The sequence below is a fragment of the Mchenga conophoros genome, linkage group LG9, assembly GCF_057382185.1.
Source record: "Mchenga conophoros isolate Kocher_MC1m ecotype Shallow Benthic linkage group LG9, M_conophoros_male_GT1.1, whole genome shotgun sequence".
Taxonomy (NCBI): Eukaryota; Metazoa; Chordata; class Actinopteri; order Cichliformes; family Cichlidae; genus Mchenga; species Mchenga conophoros.
Genome location: NC_140534.1, coordinates 15,007,481 through 15,025,933, shown reverse-complemented (window position 1 = coordinate 15,025,933; position 18,453 = coordinate 15,007,481). Strand labels below are relative to the sequence as shown.

The following is an 18,453-nucleotide window of genomic DNA, read 5'->3' as shown; positions in this document are numbered from 1 at the left end:
TTATGTGAAGCGTAGTTTGGATCTTCTTTTGCTGCTGGTTCAGTCAATATTGTTTGGAAAGGTAAAACCTACAGCTTCAGAATCAGCGCAAAAAGGGCGTAAAACACAAGGCCCGCCGACAGATCAGAACCAGCGAGCTGTCGGATTTCGGCCCTAACCGTGTCCGTGCCGTCGGGTGAGAAAGGCCACATCTCACTGATTCTGATGTGTCGGCGGGACCGCGCTTTGTGTTTACGTCTTTGTGCATAATAGCCTACGTGTATCTGCTGTCATTTACTGTTTTAGCTGTTTGGTGGTTGTTGAAATTTAGTGAAGTTTAACCTGAGATTCTGGCGTTTGGGGCAAAATAAATTTATATTAAAAATCGATTCAGGATTTTAATGAATCAATATCATGTTATCCAAGCTAGAATCGATTTTAATCGATAATCAAAACCCACCCCTAGTAACTGTGTAATCATGCTTATGTACATCTGGATAATGACACAAACTTGTGGCGCTCCACTTTTTAATAAACTAAAAGACATTATAGGATCTGTAGTGTTGTTTATTTATATTATGGTACTTATCAGTTGTGATATTTATTACTGTGTGCATACTTTATTAGAAGAGAAAAAAAATCTCTTCCTTGCTGGTTCCATCGAAGAAGAAATGCTCAAGTAACTGTGTAGCACGTAGGTAATCCAATTCCACAACACAGCGTGATGAGGGAATCAGCTGTGTTTTGCTGCCCATTTTATTTCGAATCTGGCGCGAACCGGCGAGCCAGTTCCTGAATCAGTCACGTGGTACGGACTGCCCACGAGGCCTCGAACGTCACTGCATACGTAATCAAAGCGAGCCTCGATACGCGCTTCACAAAAATTCCCCCGAGATTACTCGACACGCTTCGAAGCTTCGACACATCACTACCTCTCACATCTAAAGGTAAGTGTCAAGGTAACTTTGAACTGTTCAGTCAATCTTGAGTTTATCGAAGTTTTCTGAAGGACGCTTTCTGTTGCTCTCTGTGAGAGAAGACCGTTAAAGGCGAGGCTCTCCAGAGTGTAGCAAAACAGGAAACCACAGCTGGGTGTGTGTAATGCTGGTCTTATGCTGGGCTTATACTGTGCGATTTTTGGCCCATTTTGAGCCGATTTTTGAGTCGTGCGACCGTTTTGGCGATCGGCCCGATTTTGGCCTTCATCGTGCGTCGTGCATCGCGTAGTATACGTGGGCTAATGCTGGGCAGACACTGCGATTTTTTTCAGTCGCGCGATTCAGCTCCTACTCAAACTGTACGTTGACTCGCAGGGGTTAGAAGTTCATAGGTCACGGTGCAGGGTCTCACACTATACGGCCCGATGCTCTGATGCGACCTGAGTGCTCACACTGTGCGTCCATAAAATGAAGGTTATAACGGAAATTTTGTCGCTCGCTCTCCCTCGCTGTCTTTCACTCACACAGACACACCACCACCATCAACTTTGCTAAATTGCTAATGAAAAACATTGATCAGGCAGCTGTGATTGAGCAGCAGTGTAGATCCAACTATTTTCACGGTTGTTGTGGTCGTGATAATTTTGTGAGGCCACATCGAAAAGGCTCGAATGAGCTTTCCAAAGTTCTACAAGTTGTGCTCCCATCGCTTGTGTCCAGATCACACATGTGCTGTGCCGTCTTTTTCGCTGACATTTGTGTTTGCGCGTGCGCAGTGTGACAAACTGCAGTGACACCCTGGTCAGTTCTTCTTTCATTGACTGAAGGGTACCAACAATTTTGTCCACGTCTACGGCGCTACTCCCTCGGACCGAGAAACCCCTCTCTCTCGGGTCTGGGTGACGGTATTGCTCTTGAGCTCATGTAGAGCACACTGTCCTTGCTAGAGACAGATGAAGGCGGATTCCTCTTCACTCAAGTCTTCCTCCGACAGCTGGCTTCACCAATTCACTGTTGCTGGCTGCAAAGGGTTACTACTCACTTGCAGGAGTGGCCGCAACCACTGGCAATAAGCTGCTCTTTATAGAGGACTCATGCTCGGGGAGACGTTTTCTGGTCCACCCTCTCTCCCAGAAGAGCCCCGGGAACGCTTGTGTCATCTTTGCATACCTCCACAATTACATATTGTTTAGTCTTTAAAAAAGAAATTGAGGTTTTCCGTGTACCACCAGAGAGAGACTAAGTACTACTAGTGGTATGTGTACCACAGTTTGAGAACCACTGTTCTAAACCATGCTGTGAAACTCCTGGGGACCACCCCTTAAGGGTGAGATTAAAAGTATATGTGTATGACTGAGGGGCTGCCCCTCAGATCTGCTCTGGGAGAAACATAAGAATGTAGAAGAGGTGAAGGGAGTGTGTTTTTAAAAAAACAAAACAAACAAATACGTTCGATAAAGTGCTTTCGGTTCGGTATGCATATGTATCGAACAATACAAAATCTTTTATTTGTTTTATCAACTTTTCTTCCAACGATGCTGTCTGTGTTGAGCGCTCAGTAGATCTGTGTTCGACTACCCCGCCTAGGCTGCACTGTCGAGTGCAGATCCACTGAGCGCAGCGCAAGCTAGCAAGACAGAAGCCAAGCTCGTTGCAATATGGCAACTGCCTCAACGCTACCCGAAATTGAACCTCCCCCACCTTCATTCAGATCTGGCGTTTGAAACTATCGTGATGTTCATGTGAAGCATGACCCTGATGGTAAGCGCGTCATGGACAAAAGTAAAACAGTATGTCCGATGTGCCACGCAATGCTCAATTGGTGGGAACTAGTGCGTTATCGCAGTTAGCTCGTTAACATGTTGATGCCGTCCAGCCCCACGCACACGATCCATGGTAACTCGTTAAGGGAGATTTGCAGCGTTATGGCGTTAACGTCATTTTAACGAGTTTAACGCTGACAGCACTAGTGGGAACACAATGAATATGACTACACATTTATGCCGACATCATCCTAGTGCAAAGACAAGTGGAAGCAGACAAAAACAACAAGCACACATGCCACAAACGTTACCAGAGTCATTTAGGCAGCCGTTAGCACATGATTCTCCTTATGGGGACCTGATATGTTTAATATGCTGCTGAGAGTATAGCCCAGAAGAAGCGTATAGAATAGCTTTTATTTTGGAAAGAGCCATTTCTCTGTAATAAACTCTCTTTTCCAAAGATGAGTGATTCCTCAATCAGATTTATTTATTTATTTATTTTTGTTGTTTCAACATTAGATTTAAAAACTGTACTTTTGAGTTAAAATATATATTTATAATGTTAATAAATGACTAATTAAAAAGGCATGAACTTTTTATTTTTTTATCGAAAAAATATCGAACCGTGACACCAAAGTATCGAACAGAACTGAACTGTGAATTTTGTGTATCGTTGCACCCCTAGTTGGAGGTAAAAGTGCTATAATGAAAAACATTTCAAGAAAATGTAAAATAAATGTATTCCAGGATAAAACACAGCTGTCTTTGTCTTAACGCTGCAAATCGGTGTGTCGGCCCACTGGGCATTTGATTCTAATAACAGGCCTCAGTCTCTCCTGCTACTGGTCTGCATACTGCTAAATTTGGTATCGGTGCTCAAACCTTTTGTGTCTGTTTGCACACCTCGGGAAGCAAAAATTTGTTGAACATATGAGACACTTTGACTCTTCAGTGCAGTGTGGAGCCTAACAAAGATCTGTTTTGTGTCCCAGCTGATCAGCAGGAGGAGAAGAGTCTGACGGAGCAGCAGAGGAACATTTTCAGCTACTTGGACTCAGCTCAGCCACTACAGAGGAAACAATGAGCTCAACACAGAAGGTGACAGACAGAGCAGGGCGATATGACCAAAAATGTTTATCACGATATACATTTGAAAATTTGTGATAACAATATAGCTGACGATAAAATTGACACTAGACAAAATACTTTACAACTCCACGACTTTATCAGTGCAAAAAAACCCCATCAATGTATTTTCACTTAAACAAGCAGCTGTTTTTTATGTGCATTAAAGTTTATATAAAAATTTAACAGTGCAAATACAAATGCCTTGGAGCAAATGTCGGCCAATTTCCTCTGGAAAATCCTTTTGGTTAAACTGTCAGCAAGCAATTTGCATTTGCACTGTTAAATTTTTATATAACTTTAATGCACATAAAAAAAACAGCTGCTTGTTTAAGTGAAAATATATTGATGGGTGTTTTGCACTAATAAAGTTGTGGAGTTGTAAAGTATTTTGTCTAGTGTCAATTTTATCGTCAGCTATATTGTTATCACAAATTTTCAAATGTATATCGTGATAAATATTTTTGGTCATATCGCCCTGCTCTACTTTCATGTGTTACTGTTTAGGCTTAAATAGGTTTGATGTTTGGTGCCTTTTTCTTAATGTAAAAAAACCCCAGTATTGTTCAATCATTTTGTCAGCAGCTAATAAGACAAACATAGGATTTATTATCACTGAATGGTTATGTATAAATCTAGAAAAAGTAAGTAAGTGTGTGTGTGTGTACGATCAGGAGGAATGGGCATGATTTTAGTGTTTGAACAGTCATGAATTATTTTTAACAGCAGGTTGGATGTAATGTGTTAGAACTACCAGCAGGTGGGGATAAGAGACCTTTAAGGTGTTTGGTGCCACACTCCACCTTCAGGTTTAAAACTAGTGTTAATGGAGGGAGTTTGAAGGTTGAGTTTGTTCCACGACTGCATTTCACTCACTGCCTCTGTTTGTATCTCTGTCACTGCAGGACCAACATGGAGCGAGAAGTCAGCGCTCTCAGGAGGCCGACAAACCTCACAGAAGAAAGGGAGAGAAAACATACACCTGTGACGAGTGTGGGAAGGATTTTACTTTGAAGGCTAATCTAAAACAGCATCAGGTCATCCACACTGGAGAGAGACCGTTCAGCTGTGACTTGTGTGGAAAGTCTTTTTCCTGGAAGGAATCCCTAAAACAACACCATCTCATCCACAGTGGAGTTAAAGCGTACAGCTGTGATCAGTGTGGCAGAGCTTTTACTCACAGCAGGAGCTTACAGAATCATCTAGTTACCCACTCTGGAATTAAGGCATACAGCTGTGATCAGTGTGGCAGAGCTTTTACTCACAGCAGGAGCTTACAGAATCATCTAGTTACCCACTCTGGAATTAAGGCATACAGCTGTGATCAGTGTGGCAGAGCTTTTACTCACAGCAGGAGCTTACAGAATCATCTAGTTACCCACTCTGGAATTAAGGCGTACAGCTGTGACATCTGTGGAAAAACTTTCAGCCGGCAAGAGCACCGAAATAGACACCTACGCATTCACACCAGACATGATGTGTACTGCTGTGAACAGTGTGGCAAAGAGTTTATAACTCACACACAGTTACAACAACACATGTTTACCCACACTGAGGGACGACCTTATAAATGTGACCTGTGTGAGAAGACTTTTAAAGCTCCACATTACCTGAGACAACACCAACAGATCCACACCAGAAAGAGACTCTACAAGTGCAGTTACTGTGAGGTATGTATTTATATTGTTATCTTGTCATTTTAGCCTGACTGTTTGGAACAACTCTGCTCATTAAACTGTGTTAGCATGTTAGCAATTCTACTGCATGGAAAAGCAGCTCTGAGTGATTATTCAGATTTTCATGTCAGTTATGATTTTAGTATTACTGTAGTATTATGGTGGTAGTATTGTAGTTATTGCAGCCCAGTAAACTGAGTGTGTTAACTGAAACAGTCAAATGTAATTGGACGTCTGCAGAGATGCTCTTTATTTCAGGCGACGTTCAGGATAAAAATGTTGAAGGACTGACTTACACTGTCTTTGTGTCTTTGTTTAGAAGCAGAGCGACACAGATGGATCCAGTTCTCAACCCTGTCATCACTGTGGTGGTGGGAAAGACTTTCGTTGTGACCTTTGTGGAAAAACTTTCAGTCAGCAAAAGACCCTAAAAACACATCAACGTAGACACACTGGAGACAAACTGAAATACTGCAAAGAATGTGGGAGAAGCTTCACCACATCACATCACTTAAAACAACATGAACTGATTCACAGTGGAGTTAAAAAGCACCTCTGTGATCAGTGTGGGTCATCCTTCACCACTGCAAGGGAGCTTAAATCACACAAACGAGTCCACACAGGAGAGAAACCATACAAGTGCAGACACTGTGACAAAAGCTTCTCACAGTCAAATGGTCGTAACTCTCATGAACGTACACACATGGAAGGAAACTACAGCTGTGACCAGTGTGACAAGAGCTTCAGGAATCTCAGTTCATACTCCGAACACAAACGATCCCACGTTACTAATAAACTGTTTCACTGTTACCAATGTGCCCAAACATTCACCTCATTGTCTGCTCTGTGCAAACATCAGCGTGATCACTCAGGGCTGAAATCACTCCCATCACTGGATCACAGTGAATCTGAAGAGACAGAAAGATCCTCTGGTTTCAGTGTCAGACTCAAAAAGCTTGAGATCAGGCTCCACAGAGTTCAGATAGAATCATTTAAACTTGTGTTGAACTGAACTGGTTGCTGGGCTGAACTTCTACATAATACAGATTTACATGGGATCTTATTTTCTGTCGTTTTACTGAGTCAGTTTTGTCCTTTTTTCTCTGTCCAGGGGCCCGTTCTTCGTACGTCGCTCACTACATCCAAGATCAAATGACACATCCAAGACCAAACCATCGCGCTAACCGTGAGCTCGCTAATCCGGTTCTCCGAACACACCTGCCGTTGACGATTAGTACAGCTGGACGCAGTAATGTGACATCACTGGGTGTCGTAAAAGGGGCTACGGATCGATAGTAGAAACATTGATCGGCAACCCGCTGATTGGTCAGCGAAAATGTCGAAGGAGCGCGCTCAGTATTGTTCGGCAGCAGAGCAAGAACTCTTGATTGAGGGATTTCAGGAGTTTCAGAGTTTAATTAAAACGCAAGGGAACACTGCAAAGGCTGCAAAAGCAAGGAGAGAGGGCTGGCAGAAAGTTGCTGACAAATTAAACTCGTAGGTGATTTAATAATAATAATAATAATAATAATAGATTGGATTTATATAGCGCTTTCCAAGGCACCCAAAGCGCTTTACAATGCCACTATTCAGTCACTCTCACATTCACACACTGGTGGAAGCAGCTACGGTTGTAGCCACAGCTGCTCTGGGACAGACTGACAGAAGCCAGGCTGCCATATCGCGCCATCGGCCCCTCCGGCCAACACCAGTAGGCGGTAGGGTAGATTTATTATATTACACTATATTATCCAATATTATATGGCATTATATTATATTATAATATGTTATATTATATCCCCTTACACATTAGAGCCAGAACAGGACCCACTAGAACATGGGAACAAATAAAAGTGAAATACAGGAGTATTCTACAGAATGGTAATATTTATCTCTTATATTGCTTTTCGTCTCTTGGAAAGAGACCCTGTAATAGTCTGTTAGTTTGTTCATAACAGCAACCAAGAAAAGGGCAGAGCAAAAAAAGACAGGTGGTGGTCCTGCACCCCCTCGTCAACAAGTTGGTTAGGTAAATAATACCCTCACGGGAATATCGATATCTCTCAATGAGCACACTGTCGCGCTGAGCTGAAGGATCCTGTCTGTCCCGCAATATACGCTGGATTCTGAGGACTCTCCTTATCAATCTTGCACCTTCCTCAATGGGTTGGTTGCGTATACGGACAGGACATGGCTGCGACAGGCTTCCCAAATCCACCTTCGCTTTTATAGCCGTGGTCTCTCATCTTGATTACACGGAGTGATTTACAATTACTACTGTGAAATATGAATTACATCTGTAATAATCACATGTAATAGAATGTTAATAGTACATTTCCCTTTTTTAGGAAATGACCTGTATGTATCTGTGTGAAATCAATAAAAGGATCAAGTGCTGCATTATCTTTAGTTACATTGATGTTATTTATTTATGGTGAAACAGTGGTGGAATATCGCTGTTGCTTTCGTATAAATGAAGCGGACATACCTGCATGGCCGCGATCTAATCCTGTTTACATAAAGTAAGCCTGCTCCCGAGCAGGTTTATGCTTACGGCCCTGCTGCTATGACAGCAAGTCCCGGATGAGCTTCGGGGAACCGAACGATCCAGGATCACGTGAAATCGTCAACAATCAAATCCAGCTAACTAACTTAGCGAGGTACGAAGAACGGACCCCTGGTTTTGCTCGTCTGTAAATAATTGAAACTCAGTCAAATAGTTCATTGTTCTCCAGCAAAACGTTTTGGAAACTCATGTTTAACCTTTCAAACTCTGACATGTTTTAGCACACAAGGCTTCATCGGGGAGTTCACTCATGATTGGACCATGAGAATAAAGGTTTTTAGTTCTCTCAAAGAGAGTCTTGGAGGTGTTCGATGTTTCTGTTTTTTCTACATATAGGAAGAAACTATTTTTCTAGCTTTGTGTAGTGTGGAAGTTTTTAATGTTTCTTTCATCTGTGATGTTCTTGAATGTGTTCACATGAAGATGGTACAAATAAACTGTCCTTTTAGCTTTAGCTCCTAATTTATTCATTATTTATGGATGTAGCACAGCAGCAGTGTCTTGATTAACACATGGAGGGCTCGGGATCTGATGGTGTCATCTCTCTAATTTGCCCACTGCGTAAATCTCACTCTTTGCCAAGAAATTGAAATAAATCTTGTTTCCCTGCTGGATAGTGATCCACTGTAACTCTGCTCCTCCTTCCTGTTTAGGATTTCTGTGGCTGAAGTAAAATTCCCTCCATCCATCACTTATCCCAGCTAACCCAAAGTAAAATAAAGTTTTGCTCATCTTAAAAAAGCATTACAATAATGGGCATTACCAATGCAAACTGAATAATACAGAAGATGAAAGAAGAGACTTGGATCAGTTAATAAAGCTCATGATCTCGATTCATTGTGGCTGCTACACAGATACTTCTGGGTCACTTCTCTCAGTTAGGAACCTTCCTCACCAGTGGCGTCGTTAGGCCTATTTTAGGGGTGCTGAAGCCTCCCTAAAATATTCTTAAGCCCCCCTAAATAATTTGGCGGGTTTTTTTTTTTTTTTTTTAAACTTATTCGATTTTTGTTTTTTTACAGAACTTGCAGACAAATTCAATATAAAGATGCAGGAATATGAGTCTAAAGAAATAATAATATAAACCTGTCGCTATTCACACAAATATGATCATAACTCGGTTGGTCCCTTTCGCTTTACATTGTTAAGGTAGCGTCAGTGCTTCGTTATCCAATCCGTTCCAGTTGTTCACAGGGGACATCCACATGACTGAAAATCCAGTCCTCGTTTTCACTGCTACTTTACACTCCGCTCGTATACACCTGCGGACACACTAGCGTACATGTGGCAAACGGCAAGAAATCATGGATATACGCAAGTTTTTCAAGAAAGTAAGTCTTCATCACTGGCTGGTAGTAACAATTAGTTAGCTCCAGCTAACAGCGGAGTCCCATGTAAATAATGAACCAGGTGCTCCCCATTTTGATAAATAAAAACCTGGCTAGCGCACTAAGTTAAATTCTTAGCATAATGTTAATTTCTGTCACTCGTTTTAGCTCTGAAAAATCGAGCTGTGGTATGGTTATCATCAGTGGAAATAATAATAATCACTCCATCCCCATTAACCTGTAGGAGTCAGGGCAGAGGAGCACAGAGAGGCAGAGGGGAGAGACGTCTGCTGGAGAGGTGAGTCAAAGGATGGAGTCATTTGTGATGCAGACAGTCTGATTAGAATTTTATGGGACTCAATATGGATATGAAATATGAAACATTTCAGTCACGGTACAACATATAAGACCTGTTTAACTTGAGCTTTTATTTAGGAGAGTCAAGGTTAGAAAGTGGAGAGAGCAAAGAGAGAGAGATATATATAAGTCAAATTAGCCTGACTCACATATTTTTGAGGGTTCTATTTTAATATTACTTCAATTCAAGTAATTTAGTAATATTTTTCAGGGCTTTAAATTGCAACCATTTTAGTCACATGCGTGCTCAAAATATAATGTTTGTAACTTCAAAATATTTGGAAGCAACAGAAGTCATGATATTAGCAATTTACATTACAATTCAGTATGTTTTAATGTATCTTGAAGGGTGAGGCAGAAGGGGAGGCTGAGGGAGAAAAAGGTCAACAGGCAAGTTCAAGTCAGAGAGAGCAAGGAGAGACAGAGGAGCTGCAGCAAATGGATCGAGAGGCAGAGGAAGATCAAGTTATTACAGAGAGAGGAGAGCAAACAGGCCAAGAGAGGGAAAATGATGAAGCAGCTGCAGCAACTCATTCTACTACAGGGTTTGATTTAGGTGACAAAGACACAAGGCCCAGACAGGTGAAGCTGAAGAGCTATCCAGCTGATACTTTTGGTACACAGAAGCGGGCATTTAACCACAGCTGGTTTGAAAAGCACAACTGGTTAGACTATTCAGTCAACCAGAATGCAGCTTTCTGCTTCCCATGTAGAGTGTTTGGCAAAAACATCAAACATGATAGTTTGGTCAGTAGCGGTTGCAAGAACTGGAAGAAAGCTTTAGTCATCTTTGGCAAGCATGAGATGGCTCAAACACATAAGGACAGTGTTGTTACATGGAAAAGCTACCAGGGAACTAGCAAACAGGGAAACGTTGCACAGGTGATAGCAACTGCAAATGTGAGTGAGATAGTCGAAAGAAGAGAGTATCTCAGACGAATTGTTGCAGTCACCTCTATGTTAGGGAGACAGGGACTCCCTTTTCGTGGCCATGATGAAGGTGAAGACAGCCCAAACAGAGGGAATTTTCTTGCGTGCATGGAGCTTTTGAAGGAGTTTGATGCTTTTCTTCAAAAACATAATCCCCCATCAAATGCACAGTATATCTCACCAACATCCCAGAATGACATGATTGGAGGTGTACAAGCACATTTTAGAAGGCTTCATCCTGAGGCTATCTATGTGCATTGTTATGCTCATCAACTCAACCTGGTTTTGTGCAATACTTGCAAGGCTGTCCCAGAGGCTGTGGAGCTTTTCAGCTTGTTGGAGTGTGTGTATTCTTTCTTCAGCACCTCCCTAGTCAATCATCATAAGTTCATGGAGACTCAGGCAAAGCTTGGATTGACAAAAACTGAGCTTGTGCAACTTTCAAACACTCGCTGGGCATGTCAGTTGCGATCAATCAGTGCAGTTCTTGAGACATTGCCTGCCATTTTGGAGTGCCTATCTGCAATTGGATCCCCCATAGCTGTTGGTCTCAGAGCAAAGCTCTACAAGTTCTCAGCAGTCTATGCACTACTGATGTTTTAGTCGATTCTGTCTGTAACCGAAGGACTCCACAAATTCCTGCAGAAAGAGACTTTAGACCTGGCAGAAGCGTTTATCTGCAAACAAGCTGTGTGTGACACAATTAAGGGAAAACACTCAGATGCATTTGCTACAGAGCTGTATGAGAAAACCAAGGCCCTGTGTAACACCCACAGTATCCCTGAACCAGGTGCCAAGACAAGGCACAAACAGAGGAAAATGGAGGATTTTGTCCTGGAGGCAACTGTGGGTTCACGCACTGAATTGAACAACTCAGACACATTGAAAAGAGAGTTACTTTTCCCTTGTGTGGATCGGATGGTTGGCGAGCTTGATCAAAGATTTTGCAGTGTAGATGCAGGGCTGCTAAAAGGTGTCCAGGCATGTAGTCCTGAATCTGAGAACTTCTTGAGTGAACCACACTTGAATGAACTTGCAAAGCACTACAGACTTGACCTGAAAAAAGAGGAGGTTCTGGTGGCCAGAAACTTTCTTACCCGGAAAACAGAGGCTGGATGTCCACCCAAAAATATGTTGTCTGTGTACAACCTCCTTGATTCAGACATGTTTCCCTCTCTGAAGGCAACCATCCAAGTTGCCCTAACAGTGCCTGTCAGCAGCTGCTCGTGCGAACGGTCCTTTAGTGCACTGCGTCGGCTGCACTCCTGGCTGCGTCAAACAATGGGTCAGAAAAGACTTCACAGTCTTGCAGTCATGTCTATTGAAAAAGACACGATTCAGCATCTGAGTCACAACAGAGTGATTGACCGATTTGCCACTCTTAAAAACAGACGTCATTCTTTGATGCTTCCACCCACCAAGTAACTGGTGATTGCAGCCAGAAAAATGTACTTTTTTATTTTCAGTTTTTTTTCTTGTTATTGATGCGGCAAACACATTTCCTCTGTTTTTTTGTTGTACTGTATTATAAAGCAGACTGAAATAAAACAATAGATCTATTGGTGGCCTAGGATGTTTAATCTGTCCAAAAAAGTAGGAAAACAATTTCTCAGTCTTTGTTTTCTGTTTGTGAAATTTTGTGCTCATTCACTACGTTCGTTCATGTCGTGTACATCTCTTGGGGGTTAAGCCCCCCCTGTCCTTAAAACCTAGTGACGCCCCTGTTCCTCACCAAAACTGACTGTTGGACCACACCCCTGGTTTCATGAGAAGTTGTTTCAGCCATGATTTCTCTTCCTGTATTTCAGAGTAAAGACTGAAGTGACAAATGGAAACATGTTTAAAAAACGCAATGTGAGAGAGACGTTGAGGTCCTTGGAAGTTACCCTGGGTTTTTCTGTCACCCTGCTAGATGTTACACACCTTGTCATTGGACTGATTTCTACTGCTGGACTACTCCTGGGGAGAGTAACAATACTCTTACTAATTAGCTCCCTTTCACACCTTTGGGGATATTTATTTTTGTGCTTGCAGCGCTGTGAGCCAGAACAGCGAGAGAAAAATCTGCAACAGCGACGAGCCGAATGCTTAAGTGAATCCCAGCAGCTGCACATGTGCTACGCTGATTTAGAGGATATCTTTGCTCTTCATAATTCATAACTTCATAATTACACAGGGTATAATTATGAAGTTATTGAGCAGCACATACTTTACGACCTGCTTAAGTTCGAGGTCACAGCGTCTGTAGAGCAGCTGGAACATAATGAAGTCTACAAGGTTAAAGTTTTATCTTCACTTGTTGTTCTCTCTGCTGCTTGGTTTGATGGATCTGAGAGCTTTTGTTTTTATTACTGTTATTATAATTATCATTAATATTTTACTCTTTAAAAGCTTTAAAATAGTGTTTGTGTTTTGAAAAGTTGATTTAAGAATTGAACAGAAACATCTGTCATAAAAATCGCCCAAAGGCACGGAGACAAACTCAAAGGATGCAACCTGTAACTTTCTCTTCCTTCATGTCAGCACCATCATCGAGCCAACAGGTCTGTAGATGACGCCATCAACATGGCCCTACACTTCATCCTGCAGCATCTGGACTCCCCAGGAACCTACGCCAGGATCCTGTTTGTGGACTTCAGCTCTGCCTTCAACACCATCCTTCCAGACCATCTCCGAGACAAGCTTTCCCAGATGAATGTGCCTGATCCCATCTGCCGGTGGATCACTGACTTCCTGACGGACAGGAAGCAGCACGTGAGGCTGGGAAAGAATGTCTCGGACTCCCGGACCATCAGCACCGGCTCCCCTCAGGGCTGTGTTCTTTCTCCTCTGCTCTTCTCCCTGTATACTAACTGCTGCACCTCCACCCACCAGTCTGTCAAGCTAATCAAGTTTGCAGATGACACCACCGTTATTGGACTCATCTCTGACGGGGATGAGTCTGCCTACAGGAGGGAGGTTGAACGTCTGGTGTCCTGGTGCAGCCACAACAACCTGGTGCTGAATGCCCAGAAGACAGTGGAGATTATTGTGGACTTCAGGAAGCACACAGCCCCACTCCCCCCCATCATCCTGACTGACACCCCCATCACCTCTGTGGACTCGTTCCGCTTCCTGGGTACCACCATCACCCAGGACCTGAAGTGGGAGCCCACCATCACTTCCGTCATCAAGAAAGCCCAGCAGAGGATGTACTTCCTGAGGCAGCTGAAGAAATTCAACCTGCCAACACGGACGATGATGCAGTTCTACACCGCAATCATCGAGTCCATCCTCACCTCCTCCATCACCGTGTGGTACGCTGGAGCCACTATCAGGGACAAACAGAGACTGCAGCGTGTTGTGCGCTCTGCTGAGAAGGTGATTGGCTGCAGACTCCCATCTCTGCAGGACCTGTACACCTCCAGGACACTGCGGCGTGCAGCTCGGATCTCAGCTGACCCTTCTCACCCTGGACACAGTCTGTTTGACCTGCTCCCCTCAGGCAGGAGGCTCCGGTCCATTCGCACCAGAACCTCTCGCCATAAGAACAGTTTCTTCCCCTTTGCTGTCGGACACATGAACAATAAACGTACGACTGTTCCCACCACTAACACATGACCCTACGCTGTGTTCACTGCATCATTCCATGTTTGGCACTGATCACCACCTGCACTCATGTATATATCATGTATATATCTATCCACTTAGCACTTTTAATTCTTATTCTTATTTTTATATTTTTATGACAGTATGTTTGCACTGAAGCACCGCAGCAATTTCCTAATGTTGTAAACCTGCTCAACATTTGGCAATAAAACCCTTTCTGATTCTGATTCTGATTCTGATTCTGATTATTTATAGTAAATGCATATAGCAACAGTAACACTTTAGTTTGGATTTCATAATTTCTGTAACTGGAAAATATTATTTTGTTTAAAGACAGAAGTGACTGGGTAGTTGCAACATTAAAGTGAAATATTTAATAGTCTAATAACAGATTATGTGTTGAAGCTGTCGTTTCAGGAGGAGAGAAGCTGCAGAGAGGCGTGTAAGACTGCAACTCTGCTTCCTGGTCCCAGCTCTGGATAGTCATATTTTAGGGGGTTTAATAAATGTGTCCATATTTCTAGAAATGAGAGCTGCTCCATCCAAAGTGGGATGGATGCCGTCTCTCCTAACAAGACCAGGTTTCCTCCAGAAGATTTGCCAATTATCTATGAAGCCCACATCGTTTCTTGGACACCACTCAGACAACCAGCAACTTAAGGAGAACATGTGGCTAAACATGTCACTCCTGGTCTGTATCCCAATTCAGGGTCTGCAGCCTTAAAGGCCGCGTTTTAAGGCCGATTACGTCACAGCAACGCGACGAAGGCTGTCCCAATTCGAAGGCTGCTCGAAATGCGGCCCTCAAATGTGTCCTTCATTTCCCTGAATTCTAAGGATGTGTCGGTGTAGACTTCGTGGCCCAACATATCCCAGATTGCATAGCACGGCGGTGGGTGTGGATAATTTTGCCGAAAAAAACGGTGGAAGCGGAGCAGCCAAAGTGTAAACGTTTAAAAGTAAGTACTGTTATGATGTCTCAACAGGACCTGGAAAAACTAGTCCATGCATTCATCTTTAGTAGGCTTGATTATTGTAACAGCATCTTTACAGGTCTACCTAAAAAAATCAGTCAGACAACTGCAGCTCATTCAGAACTCTGCTGCTCGAGTCCTCACTAAGACCAAACAAGTGGACCACACCAGTCCAGCTCTGAGGTCTTTACTCTGGCTGCCTGTCCGTCAGAGGACAGACTTTGAAGTTCTGATGCTGGTCTATAAAGCTCTGAATGGTTTAGGACCAAGATACATCAGTGACCTCCTGACCCAGTATGAACCTTCCAGATCCCTCAGGTCACCTGAATCCGTTTTTTTTATCAGTTCCCAGAGTCAGAACCAGACACGGAGAAGCTGCATTCAGATTTTATGCTCCATATATCTGGAACAAACTCCCAGAAACCTCAGATCAGCTGAAACACTCAGTTTATTTAAATCCAGGTTGAAGACTCACCTGTTCTCAGCTGCATTTGAATTACATTTTGAATTGCATTTGAATTGCATTTGAACTACACCTCTTATAAGGTGTAGTTACACACCTTATAAGAGAAGCACATGAGAAGAGAGGCGACCTAGCTGTATTGTGGCTGGACCTAACTAATGCGTATGGGTCGATCCCACACAAACTGGTTGAGCATGCTTTGCACCTCCACCATGTCCCCAGCAAGATCAAGGACCTAATCCTGGACTATTACGCCAATTTCAGGCTTAGGGTCACTTCTAGGGCAGTTACTTCAGACTGGCACCGACTCCAAAAAGGTATAATAACAGGCTGTACCATCTCAGTTACGCTCTTTGCCCTGGCAATGAACATGGTGGTAAAGGCTGCGGAGGTGGAGTGCAGAGGGCCGTTAACAAGGTCAGGTGTTCGTCAGCCCCCTATCAGAGCCTATATGGATGACCTCACCATTACAACATCATCAGTTCCCGGGTGTAGGTGGATCTTGCAAGGTCTTGAGAGACTCATCTCATGGGCAAGGATGAGTTTTAAACCTTCCAAGTCAAGATCGATGGTACTGAAGAAGGGCAAGGTGACGGACAAGTTCCGGTTCTCAATTTCAGGAACCATTATTCCATCCATAACGGAACAACCAGTTAAGAGCTTGGGGAAACGCTTTGACTCCAGCCTGAAAGACTCTACTGCTATTCAGAAGGCAAATGAGGAGCTGGGAGCGTGGCTTATTAAGGTGGATAAGTCCGGCTTGCCTGGAAGATTTAAAGCCTGGATCTACCAGCATTCCATCCTGCCCCGAATCCTGTGGCCCTTGCTTGTCTATACAGTTCCAATAACTACTGTGGAATCCCTTGAAAGAAAGATCAGTGGCTTTCTTCGTAAGTGGCTGGGACTTCCCCGCAGTCTCACCAGCGCTGCCTTGTATGGGACAAGCAACAGCGTGCAGTTACCCTTCAGTGGTCTCACAGAAGAGTTCAAGGTGGCTCGCACACGAGAAGCCCTACAGTACAGAGATTCTAAAGACTGCAAGGTGGCATCAGCAGGCATTGAGGTAAGGACAGGAAGAAAGTGGAAGGCTGAGAAGGCAGTTGAGGTGGCGGAGTCACGCCTAAGGCAGAAAACACTAATGGGGGTCTTAGCAACAGGGGGAGCAGGCTTGGGGTACGTCCCAAAGGCCCAGGTCAGCAGGGCACAGGGAAAGGAGAGACACCAGCTACTCCAGGAAGAGGTCCGAGCAGGTGTGGAGGAGGAGCGAGTAAGCAGAGCTGTAGGCCTTGAGCGGCAGGGAGCATGGACAAGGTGGGAGGGCACCTTGCAGCGCAAGGTCACCTGGGCAAACATCATGCAGGCAGACTTCCACCGGATCCGATTCCTAGTGCAGGCAGTATACGACACTCTGCCAAGCCCAGCAAACCTCCATCTGTGGGGAAAGCGCGAGACACCTGCCTGTCCCCTGTGCTCTGGAAGAGGGACCCTAGAACACCTCCTTAGCAGCTGCCCAAGGGCCCTGGCCGATGGTCGGTATCGTTGGCGGCACGACCAGGTGCTCAGAGTAGTTGCTGAAAAGATTGCCTCAGCAATCAGCACCAGCAAGCATCATCATGCTCCGAGGAAGGCAATCTCTTTTATTAAGGCTGGAGAGAAACCCCAGGTGCGCCCACATTTGACAACTGGCCTTCTCAACACAGCCTCTGATTGGCAGCTACAGGCTGACCTGGGTAAACAACTAAAGTTCCCTCAGAACATTGCAAAAACATCACTCCGGCCAGACTTGATAATTATTTCTGAGGCCTCAAAACAGCTGATCATGCTGGAACTCACAGTGCCCTGGGAAGAGCGGATTGAGGAGGCTAATGAAAGGAAACGAGGAAAGTACCAGGAACTAGTGCAAGAGTGCAGGGGAAGGGGCTGGAAGACTTTCTATGAGCCCATAGAAGTGGGTTGTAGGGGCTTTGCAGGACGATCACTCTGCAAAGTCCTAGGCCGGCTGGGCGTGGCTGGGGCAGCCAAGAAGAGGGCCATCCAGGCTGTGAGTGAAGCGGCAGAGAAAGCCACAAGGTGGCTGTGGATTAAGAGGGCTGATCCGTGGGTAGCTACTGGTACGCAAGTCGGGGCCTGATCACCCCCGGCTGGGTCGCCTGGGCGAGGGTGTATGATGTTGTGAGACCCGAAACACCTGATGACCCTAGGATACATCACTGAAGATGCGTACCAGTGCATCCAGGAGATGTGTCTTTATAGAATAAAGCACCAAATCCACACTTTTAAGCTTAAATTCTTTTTAATCAATTTTAAATCATGCTTTTTATTGTTGTTTTTTAATGTCTCTGTAAAGCACTTTGAATGACCTTGTTGTTGAATTGTGCTATATAAATAAACTCGCCTTACTGAATACTATGTCACTTATTTATGTGCAAATGTTTAATAATGAAGAACATTAAAGCATTACTGTTGGCCACATGTCGGCAAAGTTATGTGACATTAGTGATGTTTGTACTAACTTGGTTTTAAAGCCTTTAAAATATTCGCTGTTCAATAGTCGACCTTAATCTTACAGAGAATGTGATGATTTTATGGATAATTAAAGTCAGTCATATATCCACAAACACAACAAGCTGAAAGTCAGTGATGCTGCTCGGTTTGCAGTCCTGAATATCACGGCACAAGCAGGATTCACTGCACTGTTAATGTTAGCTATGTTATATTGCTGCCTCTGTTCGGTGGTGTCGAGCCAAACGGACTTTAACGTGT

The 18,453-nt window shown here is 43.8% G+C and overlaps 2 protein-coding genes across 2 annotated transcripts; both read left to right on the top strand.

Annotated features, from left to right (window-relative positions):
- Positions 1 to 825: 825 nt before the first annotated feature.
- LOC146567060 (uncharacterized) lies at positions 826 to 8,667 on the top strand. The gene is made up of 4 exons (XM_085286595.1): positions 826 to 926; positions 3,676 to 3,781; positions 4,714 to 5,478; positions 5,804 to 8,667. Exons 2-4 carry the CDS (start codon positions 3,764 to 3,766, stop codon positions 6,494 to 6,496), a joined length of 1,476 nt encoding a protein of 491 aa, XP_085142721.1. The 5' UTR covers positions 826 to 926; positions 3,676 to 3,763; the 3' UTR covers positions 6,497 to 8,667.
- Positions 8,668 to 11,583: 2,916 nt separating this feature from the next.
- LOC146567059 (uncharacterized) lies at positions 11,584 to 17,998 on the top strand. The gene is made up of 2 exons (XM_085285840.1): positions 11,584 to 11,950; positions 15,774 to 17,998. The coding sequence occupies exons 1-2, from the start codon at positions 11,584 to 11,586 to the stop codon at positions 17,819 to 17,821; spliced, it is 2,415 nt and encodes an 804-aa protein (XP_085141966.1). The 3' UTR covers positions 17,822 to 17,998.
- The last annotated feature ends 455 nt before the right edge of the window (positions 17,999 to 18,453 follow it).